The sequence below is a fragment of the Sinohyriopsis cumingii genome, chromosome 3, assembly GCF_028554795.1.
Source record: "Sinohyriopsis cumingii isolate HCF-2022 chromosome 3, ASM2855479v2, whole genome shotgun sequence".
NCBI lineage: Eukaryota > Metazoa > Mollusca > Bivalvia > Unionida > Unionidae > Sinohyriopsis > Sinohyriopsis cumingii.
Window position 1 is genome coordinate 70,139,736 of NC_142963.1, and position 14,884 is coordinate 70,154,619.

General features: G+C 35.5%; 1 protein-coding gene across 1 annotated transcript in view; it reads right to left on the reverse strand.

Moving 5' to 3' along the window:
- Positions 1-3,898: 3,898 nt before the first annotated feature.
- LOC149803068 (ATP-dependent RNA helicase with zinc finger domain-like) overlaps positions 3,899-14,884 on the reverse strand; it is an 81,779-nt gene continuing 70,793 nt past the window's right edge. The window contains exon 24 of the mRNA XM_089952637.1: positions 3,899-8,298. Coding sequence (XP_089808763.1) covers positions 6,685-8,298 — 1,614 coding nt within the window. The 3' untranslated portion in view covers positions 3,899-6,684. The remainder of the gene's footprint in view (positions 8,299-14,884) is intronic.

Sequence of the window (14,884 nt, forward strand, 5' to 3'; positions counted from 1 at the left end):
TATGTTTTCCTTGCTTTGACCTTCACTGGCATGGGGTAGGTCTATGACATGTGACACACCATCTATACATGATATATAACTGACTAAAGTTTCTTTACAAATCTTAAGTGGTTAAAAGTTGTACTCTGGAGGAAGACAAAAGCTAAAGTTACATTTTCTTTTTCAGTGAGTTTCACCTTTAAGCATGTAGCATGTCTATGGTATGTGACACACCATCTATATAAATTTTATTAATGGCTAATGTTTCATTAAAATATATTCAGTTGATCAAAAGTGATACTCCAAGCAATGATAAAAGCCACAGAATTACGTTTCCCTACCATGACTTTGAGATAGGGAGTATGGCTATGGCATGCAACACACCATACCGTTATGATATATACTTGCACAAAGGTTCATTAAAATATTTTAAGTGTTTCAAAATGTATGCTCCAAACGAGGATATGTGTCAGAATTACATCTTCCTTTGCCATGACCTTGACCTTGAGGCAGGAGATGTGGCTATGGCGTGTGATACACTGAAACACTGAATAGACATAAAATAAACAGATTCATGAAGATATCTCTCACCGATACAACATTATGGACTAAACATGCAAATAATAAAGGAGAGACAGATGGCTAGACAATGCCATACAATAATACACCATACTTGATATTTAGCTACAACATTGTGGAATAAAAATAAATGTATTCATTGATCATACTGATATGCTCTGTATTACAACAATAACTACAAATCTTCATCTAAGTATTATACTTCATTATGCTAATAGATCTAAATCACCACTTAAATCTAAAAAGCCTGATTTTAGCTTCTGATCATGGTAGTATACTCTGTGGCCATCATTATCACATGCAATGTACTTAGATGCTGTAACAATACATCTAGGTACTGATATGGCATATGCAAGAAAAATAAACTTTACATATGGTGAGGTTCATGTGGACAGGTTGGCAGCATGTACTTTTGTGTCACTTGTACAGTAAGCTTAATGTTATGTAACCTTTATGTACAGAGTACTGTATATGCTCACTTATAAGTCAGATCCAACTGCAAATTTCACAGACCCAGATCTGCCATCATATAATGCACTGGCAGATCTGGTTCTATGCAGTTTGTTGGGAATTAATATTCAGCTGAGCAAACAACACACACACCCTGATCTGATGGCAGATCAGGGTATATTTTATTTGCAGTTGGTCCTGGTTTATAAGCAACTATATAAGGTACTAATAATAGTGAGGGAGGTCTCCACCTGTAATGAAATAACCAAGAGTGACAATTACACCACTCAAGATTTATGAGTATAAAACCATAATACAATTATGACATTGGCTGCTGAGAAGCTAATATGATAATAAACTTAAAAATCTACAAACATTTGACCATGTACAATTCAAGTATATTTTCGCTATGTCTAAGCTAAGGAATATGTAAGAACTAAATAGTTTTCAAACAAAAGGACTAAAACAAAATTTTGCTACATATTCTGTTTTAATATAATGATATTATTAAGCAATATCCAAGCCACTAACAAACAGTACAATATTATTTATTCTTTTAATCAAGTGCAAGACAATAAAATATGTTCTTTTCTTCATATCTGACCTATACTTTCATTGAAATAACAAGCTCATCCTCAATAAACATCTATTAGTGTATTTACAATCTTTCCATTGTAAAAAGGGATGGAACTGTCAAATGTGTCCATAATGGTAGGCTCCCTTGTTAACTACTGTACAAAAAGTGCAATAGCTCAAACAAATATTGTGTGAGCAAAGTGATTTATGCACATCTTTTGGTAATGACTATATTTACCAAGTTTCATGGTAATCTATAAAACAAATATTGCATCACACACTCCACTAACTTTAAAGATAAACAGGGCAATAATCCTAATAAAAATTGTGACCCTAAGACTGACCATGTTTTATCACAAAAGCTGGGGGACAAGCTTTGCTAATGAGTTTGTGTCATATACTGTATTAAACTACATGTAGATAAAGGACAATAATTCTAACATAAATTTTGAAGACAAAGTAAATTACAATATTTAAAAAGTTTCATGCCAATCAATCTCAAACTGTGGGACTAGTTACACTAAAGATTATGGCATACACTGTTACCAGCCAAAAAGGGGAATAACTTTAATTAAACTTAAGACAGCAAAGTGATTTGTTGACATACATATCTTTAGGTGATGACAATAATATTTAGGCAATCCATGAAATACTGTGCAATTAACTGTGCAAATAAGTTTGTGTCATACACTGCATTAAGTAATCATTCTATAAAAAAATTGTAGGAGTGATTTTATTTGTTGAAATGCACATAGCATTTACAAATTTAATGTCAATCCATAAAAAAATGTTGGACTAGTTGTACTAACAAGATTGTGTCATGAACTGCATTAAGCTACAATACAAAATTGCATTAACTCTAAAAAAATTATTTGCTGATCTGTGCATCTTCAGGTGAAGACCATAATACAGTATTTACCAACTGAAATATTTACCAACTTTCATGGCAGTCCATCAAAAACTGCAGGATGCAGGTTTAGTTTAACTAATGACAATGTATCATATACTGCATTAAACTAAAAGACAGAAAGGGTAACAACTCTAACAAAAACAAAGAAATTGGTTGACCTGCACATCTTCATGTGATGACAATAACCGTAAGATTTAGGTTTCATGGCAATACATTGAAAATTGAGGGACTAGTTTCACTAAGCAGCAATCTGATCTCCATGTGAAGATCTGACTGGCAAATGCTCATGGGTCATGTTCTGGTGACCTAAGTGTTTACCATAATCACCAACTTTATCAGCCAATAAGATGAAGTCTTATATTTTCACATTTGGGAGACTGAGCAGTATGGCTAAAGAGCATCAATGTGTGCCAAACGATCTGATTCATTTTCAAAATTTCTGAAAGCTGCATTTTTCGTTGGATAATTCAAGGTCACCAGAATATGATCCTGAAGTGGTTGTTGTTTGATCTTCATGTTGGCCATTGGAGATCTGATTTTAATCAGATTGCACTAAGGAGATTGTGTCATGCACTACATTAAGCTATAAAACAAAAAGAAATAACACTAACATGAGCAAAGTGATTTGCTGACATGCACATATTCAGGTGATGATTATAATCATAAGACTAAAAAAGTTTTCTGGCAATCCATTGAAAAAGGGGTGCAGAGATTGCGTCATACACGTTACAAGACAAAATGGACTGTAACTTAAAATAATGTAAGAGCAAAGTGATTTGCTGATATGCACATCTTTCTGATAAAAACATAATATTTTCCAGGTGTCATGGCAATCATCAATTACTGTGGGTCTAGTTATGCAAATGAGATTGTGTCATATACTGTGTTGGAAGACAAAAAGGTCAATAACTTCATTAAAATTTGTGGGAACAATTTTCTGGTGATGGCATTAAGATTTATCTAGTTTCACTGCAATCTATCAAAGACTGCAGGACTAGTTGTGCTAACAACATTGTATCATATATTATATGAGGCTACAAGACAAAACTAGCAACAACTCTAACATAAATTGCTGGAGCAAAGTGATTTGTTAGTATGTGCATCTTCAGGTGATGACAGTAGTATTTACTAAATTTCAAGACTATCCATGAAAAACTGAGGGCCTAGTTGCACTGAGATTGTGTTATACACAGCAAGAAGTTTCAAGACAAAAGTAGCAAAAACTCTTAACAAAACTTGCTGAGACCATAGTAATGCACATCTTCAGGTGATGACTATGAGATCTGCCCAGTTTCATTGCAACCCATTAAATTAAAAACTACAGGATCAGTTGCACTAGCGAGATTTTGTCATACATGGTTAAAAGAAACATTTGATACAACTCTAACAAAACTGGCAGTTGTTGTTGTTGTTGTTGTGGGGTTTAACGCCATTTTTCAGCACGATAGGCTATACATGGCGGCCAGTATTAATGGTGGAGGAAGAACCCGGAAAACCCCGGAAAGAACCACCGACCCACGAGAAGCTACTGGCAGGCTTTCTCACATGCCCACATTGGCTGAATCTTACAAAACTGGCAGAAGCAAAATGATTTGTCCATATGCACAGCTTCAGGTGATGACCATAATATCAACCAAATTTCATGGTAATCCATAAGAATCTGCAGGACTATTTGCACTAACAAGATTGTGGCAAACATTGTTAAAAGGCAAAACACCAATAACTCCAAAATTGGTTTGTTTGTTGGTTCATTGGTCAGTTGTTATGGGTTTAATGCCATTTTTCAGTAAATGATAGGTTATGCATGGTGGCCAGTATATTTAGTGGAGGAATAACCTGGGGAAAAATCCTAGTAAGAGCCACCAATCCATGGGAAACTACTGGCAAGCTTTCTCACATACCCATATTGGCCGATCCCAAGACTTGAACCCACACCGACAGAGGTGAGATGTCAGGGATATATAATGGTGAGCACCTTAGACCACTCAGCCATCTGGGGACCCAAACAAAAATCACAAGATAAAACTGATTTATCAATATGAGAATCTTCAAATGATAACCCTGATATTTATCATGTTTCAGAGGAATCCAAACAAAATTACAGGACTGCCAGCAGTTGCACATTTGAATTCCAGATGGAAGGATGGCTGGGTGGATAAGAGGATTACTATATACCCCTTCCCCTAAATATGCATGGGTACAGGTACATTTTCTGTCATTAATATACAACAGCATGTCTGCTTTAGTAAGTGTGATAACCCTCAAAATACAAAAACACACTGTAAAAAAAAAATACACATCAGTTGACCATGATGGTCATAGCATTTTAACTTCAGTGAAATATTCATCAGGGCTTTGTCATGTGTAAAAATAGGCACTGCTGTGCATGCATCTGTGCCATGGAAGAATAACACAATTAACTCCAAGGACATATACATTTCATGCCTACTACTATATCTACTTCTCAGGGAGACGCAGCCCTAACGAATATCTTCTGACGAAAGGTTCAACTGCTCTCTTACTTTGTTGGGGTCATACCAGAAAGGAGGGGGGGCAATAATTAACCTTGTATTAATTAGTCCTTATAATCAAGACAGAAATGCCAATGAAATTTTAAAAAATTGCATCCAAAACCAGTTATAGCCACTTAAATAAAATTATATTGAAAACAATAAAAAATATATAAGAAACCTCTGATTATAGAAAATATGTACAGAAAACATCTGAGGGACAAATATGCCAAAATTATCAACTTGTGTTTGATACTGTGGTTTTACAGTCCCAAGTGAACTGGGTCAGTCATAGCTAATAAAATTTTTCCAAAAACGGTGAAAATCAAACCTGACCTAGGCTTCTTTAAGTAAAGCTGCATACCAAATATATTTCAATCCATGAAGTCCTTCAGAAGTTATTAAGTGGAAATTAAAGTGAAGGGCAAAGTTCCAAGTCATACAGGTACCATAACATGGCAGACTCTTCCTGGAAAATGAAGAGAATGACCTAGGTCTTCTTTACGTAAAGCTCATACAATATTTCATTTGAATCCATCAAACCCTTCAATAGTTATTAAGCACTCACAGGCCTGTAGGACCAAGTTATACAGGGGCAGAAAATTGTGAAAATAAAACTGAATCTAGGTAAAGCTTTATATCAAATTTCATGTCCATAAAGTCATTCAAAGGTTATCATGTGGAAACAAAATTTGCGACAGGATGATACAGAATCTTGCAGGATAGACATAGGCAACACTATATTTGCTATCAATGGGTATGTAGGGATATGATGAGCAACTCGCTACAGACTGTAAGGATGGATATTCAGTCTTTTTCAGTGTGGCACTCTTTGAAGAACGATGCATCGAAAATCCAAAATATCATTTAAAAAATACATCTGTATAAACTTTTGCTCCAAATGTTTTGCAGAACTTGAAATAATTCATAAAGAAAATTTATGAGCATCTTTTTCTTTAAAAATAAATAAAAAACTTATTTATAGCAAAATAGGTGCATGATGTAATTAAAACAATTTTTGAGATTTGAAAATATAATCTTAAATTACAGATATTTTACACAAATGGTAAATTGTTTCTTGCAAACCAATGTTTCACAACTGTCAATCAAGTTCTGGAAAACAGTCCACTCAATGAAGTGTTATGCAAACCGATGAAATGAAAATACTGGATTCAAAACTTTTCATTTGAATGACTTCTACATCAAAAACCTATATTTGTTTCATATTTCTAATGACACAATGATAATTAAATATATACAGGTGATGCTGGATTTATGCCCAATGTGTTCCTGAGGTTATGGCATAAATCAAAAGTAACTGTGTTCTCTCTGTGAGCAATGAGATGCGTGTACATGCACGTATATGTGAGTCACAGCATATAGCACCACCAATGGTGTAAAAAATGAGCACAATGGTGCAAACTGAATGTTATTTTTTTCTTCACAAATGACATGATAATGAAGGCGTGTAAACTGGCATATAGTAAGCATCACCTGTATTCAAAACTGCTTAAGTATATGGCCTGGAAGTGAAATAACTTTTGAAAGAGTTAGAAAGCCAAATTTTTAGAAGGGGAAACCCTTCACCATCACACCCTTTTTATCAAAGATACATAAAATAATTTCTTATTTTAACAGACTGAAATATTCTAGTACCCTGTTATGACACCTTGTCAGTATTTAAGGAGAGCTGTGTGTACCCTGATTGATGTTTAAGTTTCTGAGGATGGACAAAGGGTCTGTGTTGATGTCTGTACCAGGTGTAACAAAACCAGCTGGGGTCATAGGAGTTTGTGGCTCCAGATCTTCAACATCAAATTCTGCCCGATTCTGTGGGCTGACAGTTGGGAGTTGTCTCCTTAACACCCCAGCGTATGTGGGCCTACCATCATCAGATGTTAAATTCTGGGGCGATGTCCTCTCAAATGAAGCAGGCTTTGAAATGTTCAAGTTCAACCTTCCTGGAGAAGGATGTCCTGTATTTGACAGGCCAACTGCCTTGTTCTGAGGTGTGGAGGATTCTGAACTTTCCAACAACTCCTCGTCATCTTTTTCATCTATATTTTCATCTATCATCATGACTAAATTCTTGATTTCTGTTGGTGTTCCAAGATCATCACTGAACTGCCTACTGAACCCTGTATTTACTTTCAATTTGAGACGTCTTTCTGGGAGAGATGAAGCTACAGAGTCTGTCTGGGAACATCCAGAACTTCTGTCACTTTGGTAACCAGAACTCCTATCACTCTGACTCCCATTTAACACAGGAGATTGGGAGTGTTCATGGATTAACTCCTCCTCACTGGAAATCTGAGACTGTACACTGGATTTATGAGTTTTGTTTTGGACTGGGATCACTTGTGGATTTGACTGATGAGACTTGTTAAAAGTCTGAGAAATAGGGCCAGACTGAGAACCCCTGAAACTGCTCCATGACACTGGACTATGCCGCTGGTCATGGATAAAACTTGGTGTCATGGGACTGGTCATATGAACTCTTCGCAAGCCATCCATGTCATTTACTGGCGATCCAACAGTGACCTTGCTCTCTACACCTGGGGAAGTTGTTGTGTCCTCTGCAGAGATACTGGCTGGAATAGGAGAGCTGGTGTTGACTGGTGTGCTTGTTCTTGAAGTGCAGGCAGATCCATCACTGGAACTAGTCAGAAGGTGAGGTGGAACGTGTTTAACATTGGGTAGGAGTTGAATCTGCTGCCCAGATGAGACAGAGTTGGGGGAGGTTGATGGAGAATATGACCGTGTATCTCTAATATGTCCTGTGCCTGCTGCTGATACTGTTTCTGGTGACCTCTGCTGATATTGTCTAGATGACCCTTCTGATGAGCTGGCTGGGGACACATTTCCTGATGGTATTGGAGATCCATATGGGGAACTCAAAATGGGTATCACTGATGGATAGCTTGCCGGATGATAACTATATTGGTACGGTGGTTGAGCTCCCAAGATTCGGGAATCATCTGGCATACAGTAGGGGTACATGTAATAAGGATGGAACCCCATAGGTACTCTTGGGATATACATTACGGGTCTTGTCTTAACATGGCTCTTTCTTCCGACTCCTCCATCCCCTTGGTAATCCTCATTTTCAGCTCCATATCTTTGTTTTCCTGAATGAACCGGCTGCCAGCCATACCGGTGCCCCTGGCCCTGGTGAGGCCCCTTAAAGGGCATCCCTCTGCTATGGTGAAGATTGTACCGAGGACGAAAGAAGACTGGTCCATAATACGGCTGATAGGGGTAAACCAAAGGGAAATAAGCTTGCTGGTGGTACATCTGAAATTAAAATGTAAGATGCAAGTAATTACTGCAGTTCCACTGAACTTTAATAACTAAAAGTGTTAAAAGTTTCAGGTATAACATAAGATGTACATAAATATTATTGCCATGGCAATCATCCAGGTCCTTTAGAAGGAATATTGATAACAAACTTGTTCTAACAGACGGAAATACAATGTATAACAAGCCATCTCTTTAGCTCTTCTGGACAGAGAAAATATCAGCACCCATTACTCTTTTACTGTAACTGACAGCCACTATATGCCAGACGAAATAATCAGACACTGGATGAAATAAACTCTGCTCTTTAGACAGGCTTTAAATGCTTGGTAGAACTGATGATTAAAACAAATTCTTTAAAACATCAAAAATTGTTAAAAAAAGATTAATAAAATATTTCAGATGTAAATTTGCTCAATTTTGGATTGTAGTAACAATGGTGTCACATTTAAGTTCAGTACTGAGACTTAAATCCAGCTATCTCCCACTCTTAGAATTGCCTTTGAATTTTGGTTCAGTTTCATTCTTCATCTGTGTTGTCAGATTGATTGTGAATGCAACACTTATTAACATTTATACTTGCATTTGACCATATTCTGAGGTCATCTCACAGCTAACCCTACAGGCATGCTAAGTGAAATTATTTTGCACTGAGATGATAATTAAGAAATAATCACTAATTACAACCATGAAATTGATATTCACTTGTTTGCCATGTATATTTTCCTGTTAATTTCATGCATTATAGTATTTTACACTCTTTGGTACAGATAAAAAGGACATGAATAAGTTCTAATTTTATCGATACACATTTTATTATCTCATGTAAAGAGTGTTTTCATCAAGATAGGCTGCAAAAAAATTACTCAAATTGCAAAACTAAATTTAAGGTCATTTGGTCATGAATTCAAGTTTTGAGATGTGAGGATAATGATATCTACTTTATGGAGGGGAAAAAATCCTCACTAACATTTTCCAATTTACAGAATGAAAGAATTTCCTCTCTGGGTTGGGAATTATGCAGAACTTTTTAAAAACTAATTGAATATTTTCTGATGATCTAACAGTCAGAGAAAGGGTATGGGGTTCAGGGTTACGAAAGGCCAATATTTACTAATTTTATACACAATCCAAGTATAACAGCTTCTGTCCCAGGATTTGTTCCTTCTGATCATATAGAAAATCTTTTACTGAAAACTTTACCATGTTGGATCTCTAAGTGGCACCTTTTCTATTTAGGTTCAACTAGACACAATAATAAGTCTTTATGGTGAAAACTCCATGTCAATATAACATTCTATGAATGAAGAGTAGAAATAACTAGATTCTGAAGATGGCTGCAATGGTGGCCATACTGGATATCAGACTGGCATCCTTTTCATTTAAGACACACTCAGACATTGCAAGTTGTTTAGTGAAAACCCCATGTCAATATGAGTTTGCAATCAGGAGGAATGGCAATAACGAATATTTGTTATGGCTGCCTTGGTGGTCATACTGGATATAATACTGAAACCATTTTCATTTAGAAACAATTAGATAACTTGAAAACTCTTCAGGTGAAAAGCCAATGTCATTATGACTTTCAATACAGCAGAAGCAATAACAAGATTTTCTAAATAAATGCTGTGGCAGCCAAACTGGACATCAGATCCTTACAATTTTCATTTAGAACCAACGTTATGATAAGTCCTCTGGTGGATACCCTATGTTAATATGACTTCTATTTCAGGCAGCACCATTTTCATTTAGAACCAACTACTCTTAAGTTATTCATGTGTGTGCAAAGTTTTGAGGTAATCTGCCAAGTAGTTTAGGAGAAACTGAAATAACAAACTTGTACTTATAGATGGATGGACACCTGACAAATGATGACTTGAGAACTAACCATTCAATAAGCTCCTCTGGTCTATGTCCAGCACAGCTAACAACCGAACTCAAAACAAAGGTAACCACAAATCACCAAACCAGGTAAACCATATCACTGTGACCTAATTTTCACTGACAGTTGTATTATTTCTTATGCCTCTACAAGCAAGTTTTGGTGAAAAAAGACCCAAATGCAAATTGTAATTCTGAGGCCATATGGATGCATGAAGTGACTGATAGACGAATGTAAGAATGGACAAATGGAAATCGTCAATCCATAAGCCCTAACTGCTTTGCAATGCAGCCTGAAATACTAACCAAAACCTTAAAAGCTGCTGACACTGCTGCCAAAATGAGTGCTATTTAAGTCTCTCCGATACAAAGCAGCCAAGACAAAACACTGCTTCAAGGTCTTTGGAAACACTAAAATCAGTTCATGAAAGAAAGCAAAGATAAAAGAAAAACACTCAAGCAAAAATAGAATCCAAATCTGCTTACATTTTAAGTTCCATTTTCTTGTCTTTTTTAAATTCCAAATTTAATAAGGATTAACAAGGTATTCCAGGATGAAAGTAGGTCAGTTTATTGGAGTGGTTTTTAGCTAAACAATTCTAAGCCAATTCTTGTTTAACGATTGCATTTTTTCCCCAACCTGTATTGGACAAGAGGCAATCAGATTTTCTTAAGTCATATGAGGGCTATGTTGTAGTTTTTTTGAGGTGGGGTGGGGAAGGTAAAAGTATTTGCCATACATGCTACAAATCAACATCAACTGAAAAACAAGAATCAAGAGATCACGTATCCTTCATCCCTCTCCAAATATCCTGCTCTCAAACTTGAATTAACCGATATTTCAGCACTCGGAATTTAATACTACTTCTGTTAGTAACCTATATTCCGGTACTCTAAATTTTATATTACTTTTGATAATACTCTCTGTTCAAACACTCTTAATTTAATACTAATGCTATTATGCTATGTTTCACTACTCTAAATTTTATACTACTTATGATAATGCCCTATGTTCCAGCACTCTAAATTTAATGCTGATGATAGTGTCCTATATTTCAGTACTCTAAATTTGATACTACTTATGTAGTACCACACTTTCCAGTACTCTAAATTTGATACTACTTATGATAATACCCTATAGTCTAGTACTCTACAATTTATGTGAGTACCCTATGGTCTAGTACTCTAATGTGTTGCTGCTATGTTAGTACCCTATGGTCTAGTACTTTCAATCCATATACAGTGAAATCCTGCAATAACAATATTCAATCACAGCACTTATTATTTTTTTTTAAATATGTCATTAAAAATCTGATGTGTTAATCTTATTATCACTGAAAAATGAATAACAAGACCAATATGTCTTCTTTGTATTTGTCTTTCATGCTTCCTGTGTACAATCACTGTTCAAACAAAGCTGACAGATTTATAAGAACATTTTTAAAAAATGAAAGCTGCCAGCGAGCGCATGTGGTACTGTGGTGTTATCAGACAACTGTCAAACAATCAATTGAACAGTGAATAATATGGTCCATTCCCAATCAACATGACCCTATTGTTCCTTAACATTTATTCTTTCTGTAGTTATTTAAACAAATAGGTATCAAAGGAGGGGTTCAGTAATGGCGGCTATAGGTGGAAGCTAGTAAAGTGGGCTCTGTAGATTTTGGCAGTTATAAGTGGTTATTTTTACAGTGAAATGGTTCATACTTGTTGGGATTATGTGTGAATATTCAAGGAATGCAGGACATACAACATAATTGGTAGATCTTAATCAGTTTTGAAAAAAACTATGTTTTTCCAGTCAAAATTCAAATATGATGGAATAGAGATGGAAGTTTAGTGGTGCAGTTTTGAGACATTCCCTACCTGATCTGTTTGACTCATTTACTTACTTCAGTGTAGTTTGCCTTCAATTGTAAGAATTGTTTGGCACATGGTGAGTAATAAATGTCAGTGTCACAACTGAGTAGTGAGAAAAAATTAGTCCAAACAAGATTATCTACAAGTATGAGTGGAAAGAAAGATCAAGGCAAGCAACAAATAAAAACCAGATTACAGAGTGGCACCCTAATGGAGACATCTGACACAAGTATGAGTGAATCAACCTTGAGTACAATTCAGCTGGACTTGGATGAAATAAAGCAAAGTCTCAGAGGGAGCATTTCAAAAGCAGATTTCACATCTGCTATTGCTGACTTTGGTGAAAAAGGATGACCTAGCAGAAATTGTTACAACTATTGTGAGGAAACTGTTAGAGAATGTGAAGGAAGATCTGAGAAAGGAGATAGTAGCAGAAAGTGAGAGGGTAATAAAGGAGAGGACAGGAGAGTTGATGGACAGGGTGGATTCACTGGAATTTGAAAACCACCAATTGTTAGAAAAATTACAAGAAGCAAAGAAGGAAAATGATAAAATGAGGATTGATATGAAAGATTATGAGAGGAGATCAGAGCAAGCAAGTGCAGCTTCAAACCAGTTCGAACAATATTCAAGGAAGCTGAACATAAAAGTTTTAGGGCTGGAGGAGGAGGAAAATGAAAATCTGAGAGAAAGAATTCCGAAGTTGGTGAAGGAAGTCACAAAAATTAATTTAGATAACAGGGACATAGTGGCTGTGCATAGGATTCCAGGTCGACAGGGACAACCAAGGCCAGTGACTGTCAAATTCTGGAGTCTGGATTGTAAACTTCCAATTATCAAGAAGCGGAAGGATTTTCTGCAGTACAAAGGAATTAGACTGGTAGAGGATGTAACCAGGCTGAATACTGAACTTATAAATAAATTATCTAGGCATCAAGAAATTGACAGTGCATGGTACTTTAATGGATCTGTGTATGGTAAAACCAAATCAGGAAAAAGGATAAAATTTGACATCTATGATGAAATTGATGAGAAAATTAGATTATAAGTGTAATATGCAATTCTGTGAACTTATGAAATTGACCGAATAGGTATGTGAACTTTCGCTTTTATACTCCTTTTCTACTCTAATTTGTTTTAATATTTTGTTTATAAGACACTTCTTTCCCTCACCAATTTTATCCATAATTTATATGTCTGATGATTCGCTGGTCCACTGTTACATCTCTCCCTAATAAATTCTCTCACTAGTTTATAAATCATCTTTCACTCTTATACTCTCATATACACATTTACTAAGTTGTTTACTCACTTTTCCCAACATTACTCTTCCACGATAAATCTCTCAGTCTCACATTTTTTGTTCATACATTCAATCACTCACCACTTCCTTGTATGCGCTCTTCCACTCTTTCTTTTTCTTCCCTTTTACCCCTTTTTTTCATTCATTAAGTTGTAATTTATATTCTTTTTAATCTGTGCCATTTGGTTTACAAAACTGTCTCTAGCTCCAGAAAGGTCTGTCAGAGGTGCATAAGAGTTATCGCAAATGGAGTTGTTTCACTTGTTGTCCATAGTATACTGTATCAATGTTAAATGCAGCCAAAGCTACAGCCTTTACTGTAACACCATGGATGATTTTATTATGGATGTTTGTATTCTGTGTGAGTGTGAGTGTGAGTGTGAAAGCCATGCATATGATAAACTCAAGGTGATAATTACTTCATACATTCCTGTACAAGAATATGTATGTGTAAAATTTCTGCTGTTTTCATGGATAATAAAATAAAAATTATATCTATTAATGTTAGAGGCCTGCAAGGTTCAGTCTTAAAACGAAGGGATATTTTTCACTGGGTAAAACAAAAGAATGTATCTATAATATGCCTGCAAGAAACTCATAGTACAAAGAACGATGAAATATATTGGGCAGCTGAATGGGGATACAAATGTATATTTAGCCACTGCTCTAGTAAGAGTGCTGGGGTTGCAATATTTTTTAGAAATACTTTTGAATTTATAATTCATAGAGAAAGATGTGACAGTCAAGGGAGATTCATTATTTTAGATATTACAATTAATGGCAACAGAATAACCCTCGTGAATTTGTATGGTTATAATGATGATAATCCTAGCTTTTTTAGAAAGTTAAAGGAGGAGATTTTATTTTTTGAGAACTCATCAATTATAATGTGCGGAGACTGGAATACTGTTCAAGACTTAGATTTGGATACTTATAATATTTTACATGACAAACACCAACAGTCTAGGGCAGCGATTCAAGACCTGAAAAACGAATTGGAATTAATTGATCCCTAGCGAAATTCCAACCAAGACTTAAAGATGTATACCTGGAGGCAAAAATCTCCCTTGAAACAAAGTAGACTAGATTACTTTCTTGTATCAGATGACATTCATATGAATACAGCTGATGCATGTATCTTACCAGGGTACAAGACTGATCATTCAGCTATTGTTTTGAGTGTGGCGTTTTCAACGTTTCCAAGGGGAAAAGGATATTGGAAATTTAATAACCAACTGTTGAGGAACATTGAGTATACTGATTTGGTCAAAAAGTGTATAACTGACACTGTAAATGAATATTATGTAGGGGGAAATAAAGATGACTCTCTCCATGTTTCTCTTTCCTGTAACGACCAAATGTTCTTTGAAATTTTGAAAATGAAAATAAGATCTGAAACTATAGGTTATTCTATTAGGAAATCAAAAGAGAAACGGGAAAAATTAAAGAAAATTGAGCAGGAAATAATAGAAATTCAGGGGGGACTGTCGAATAACATAAATGGGGAAATTCTGGAAAATTTAGAGAGAAAAAAAG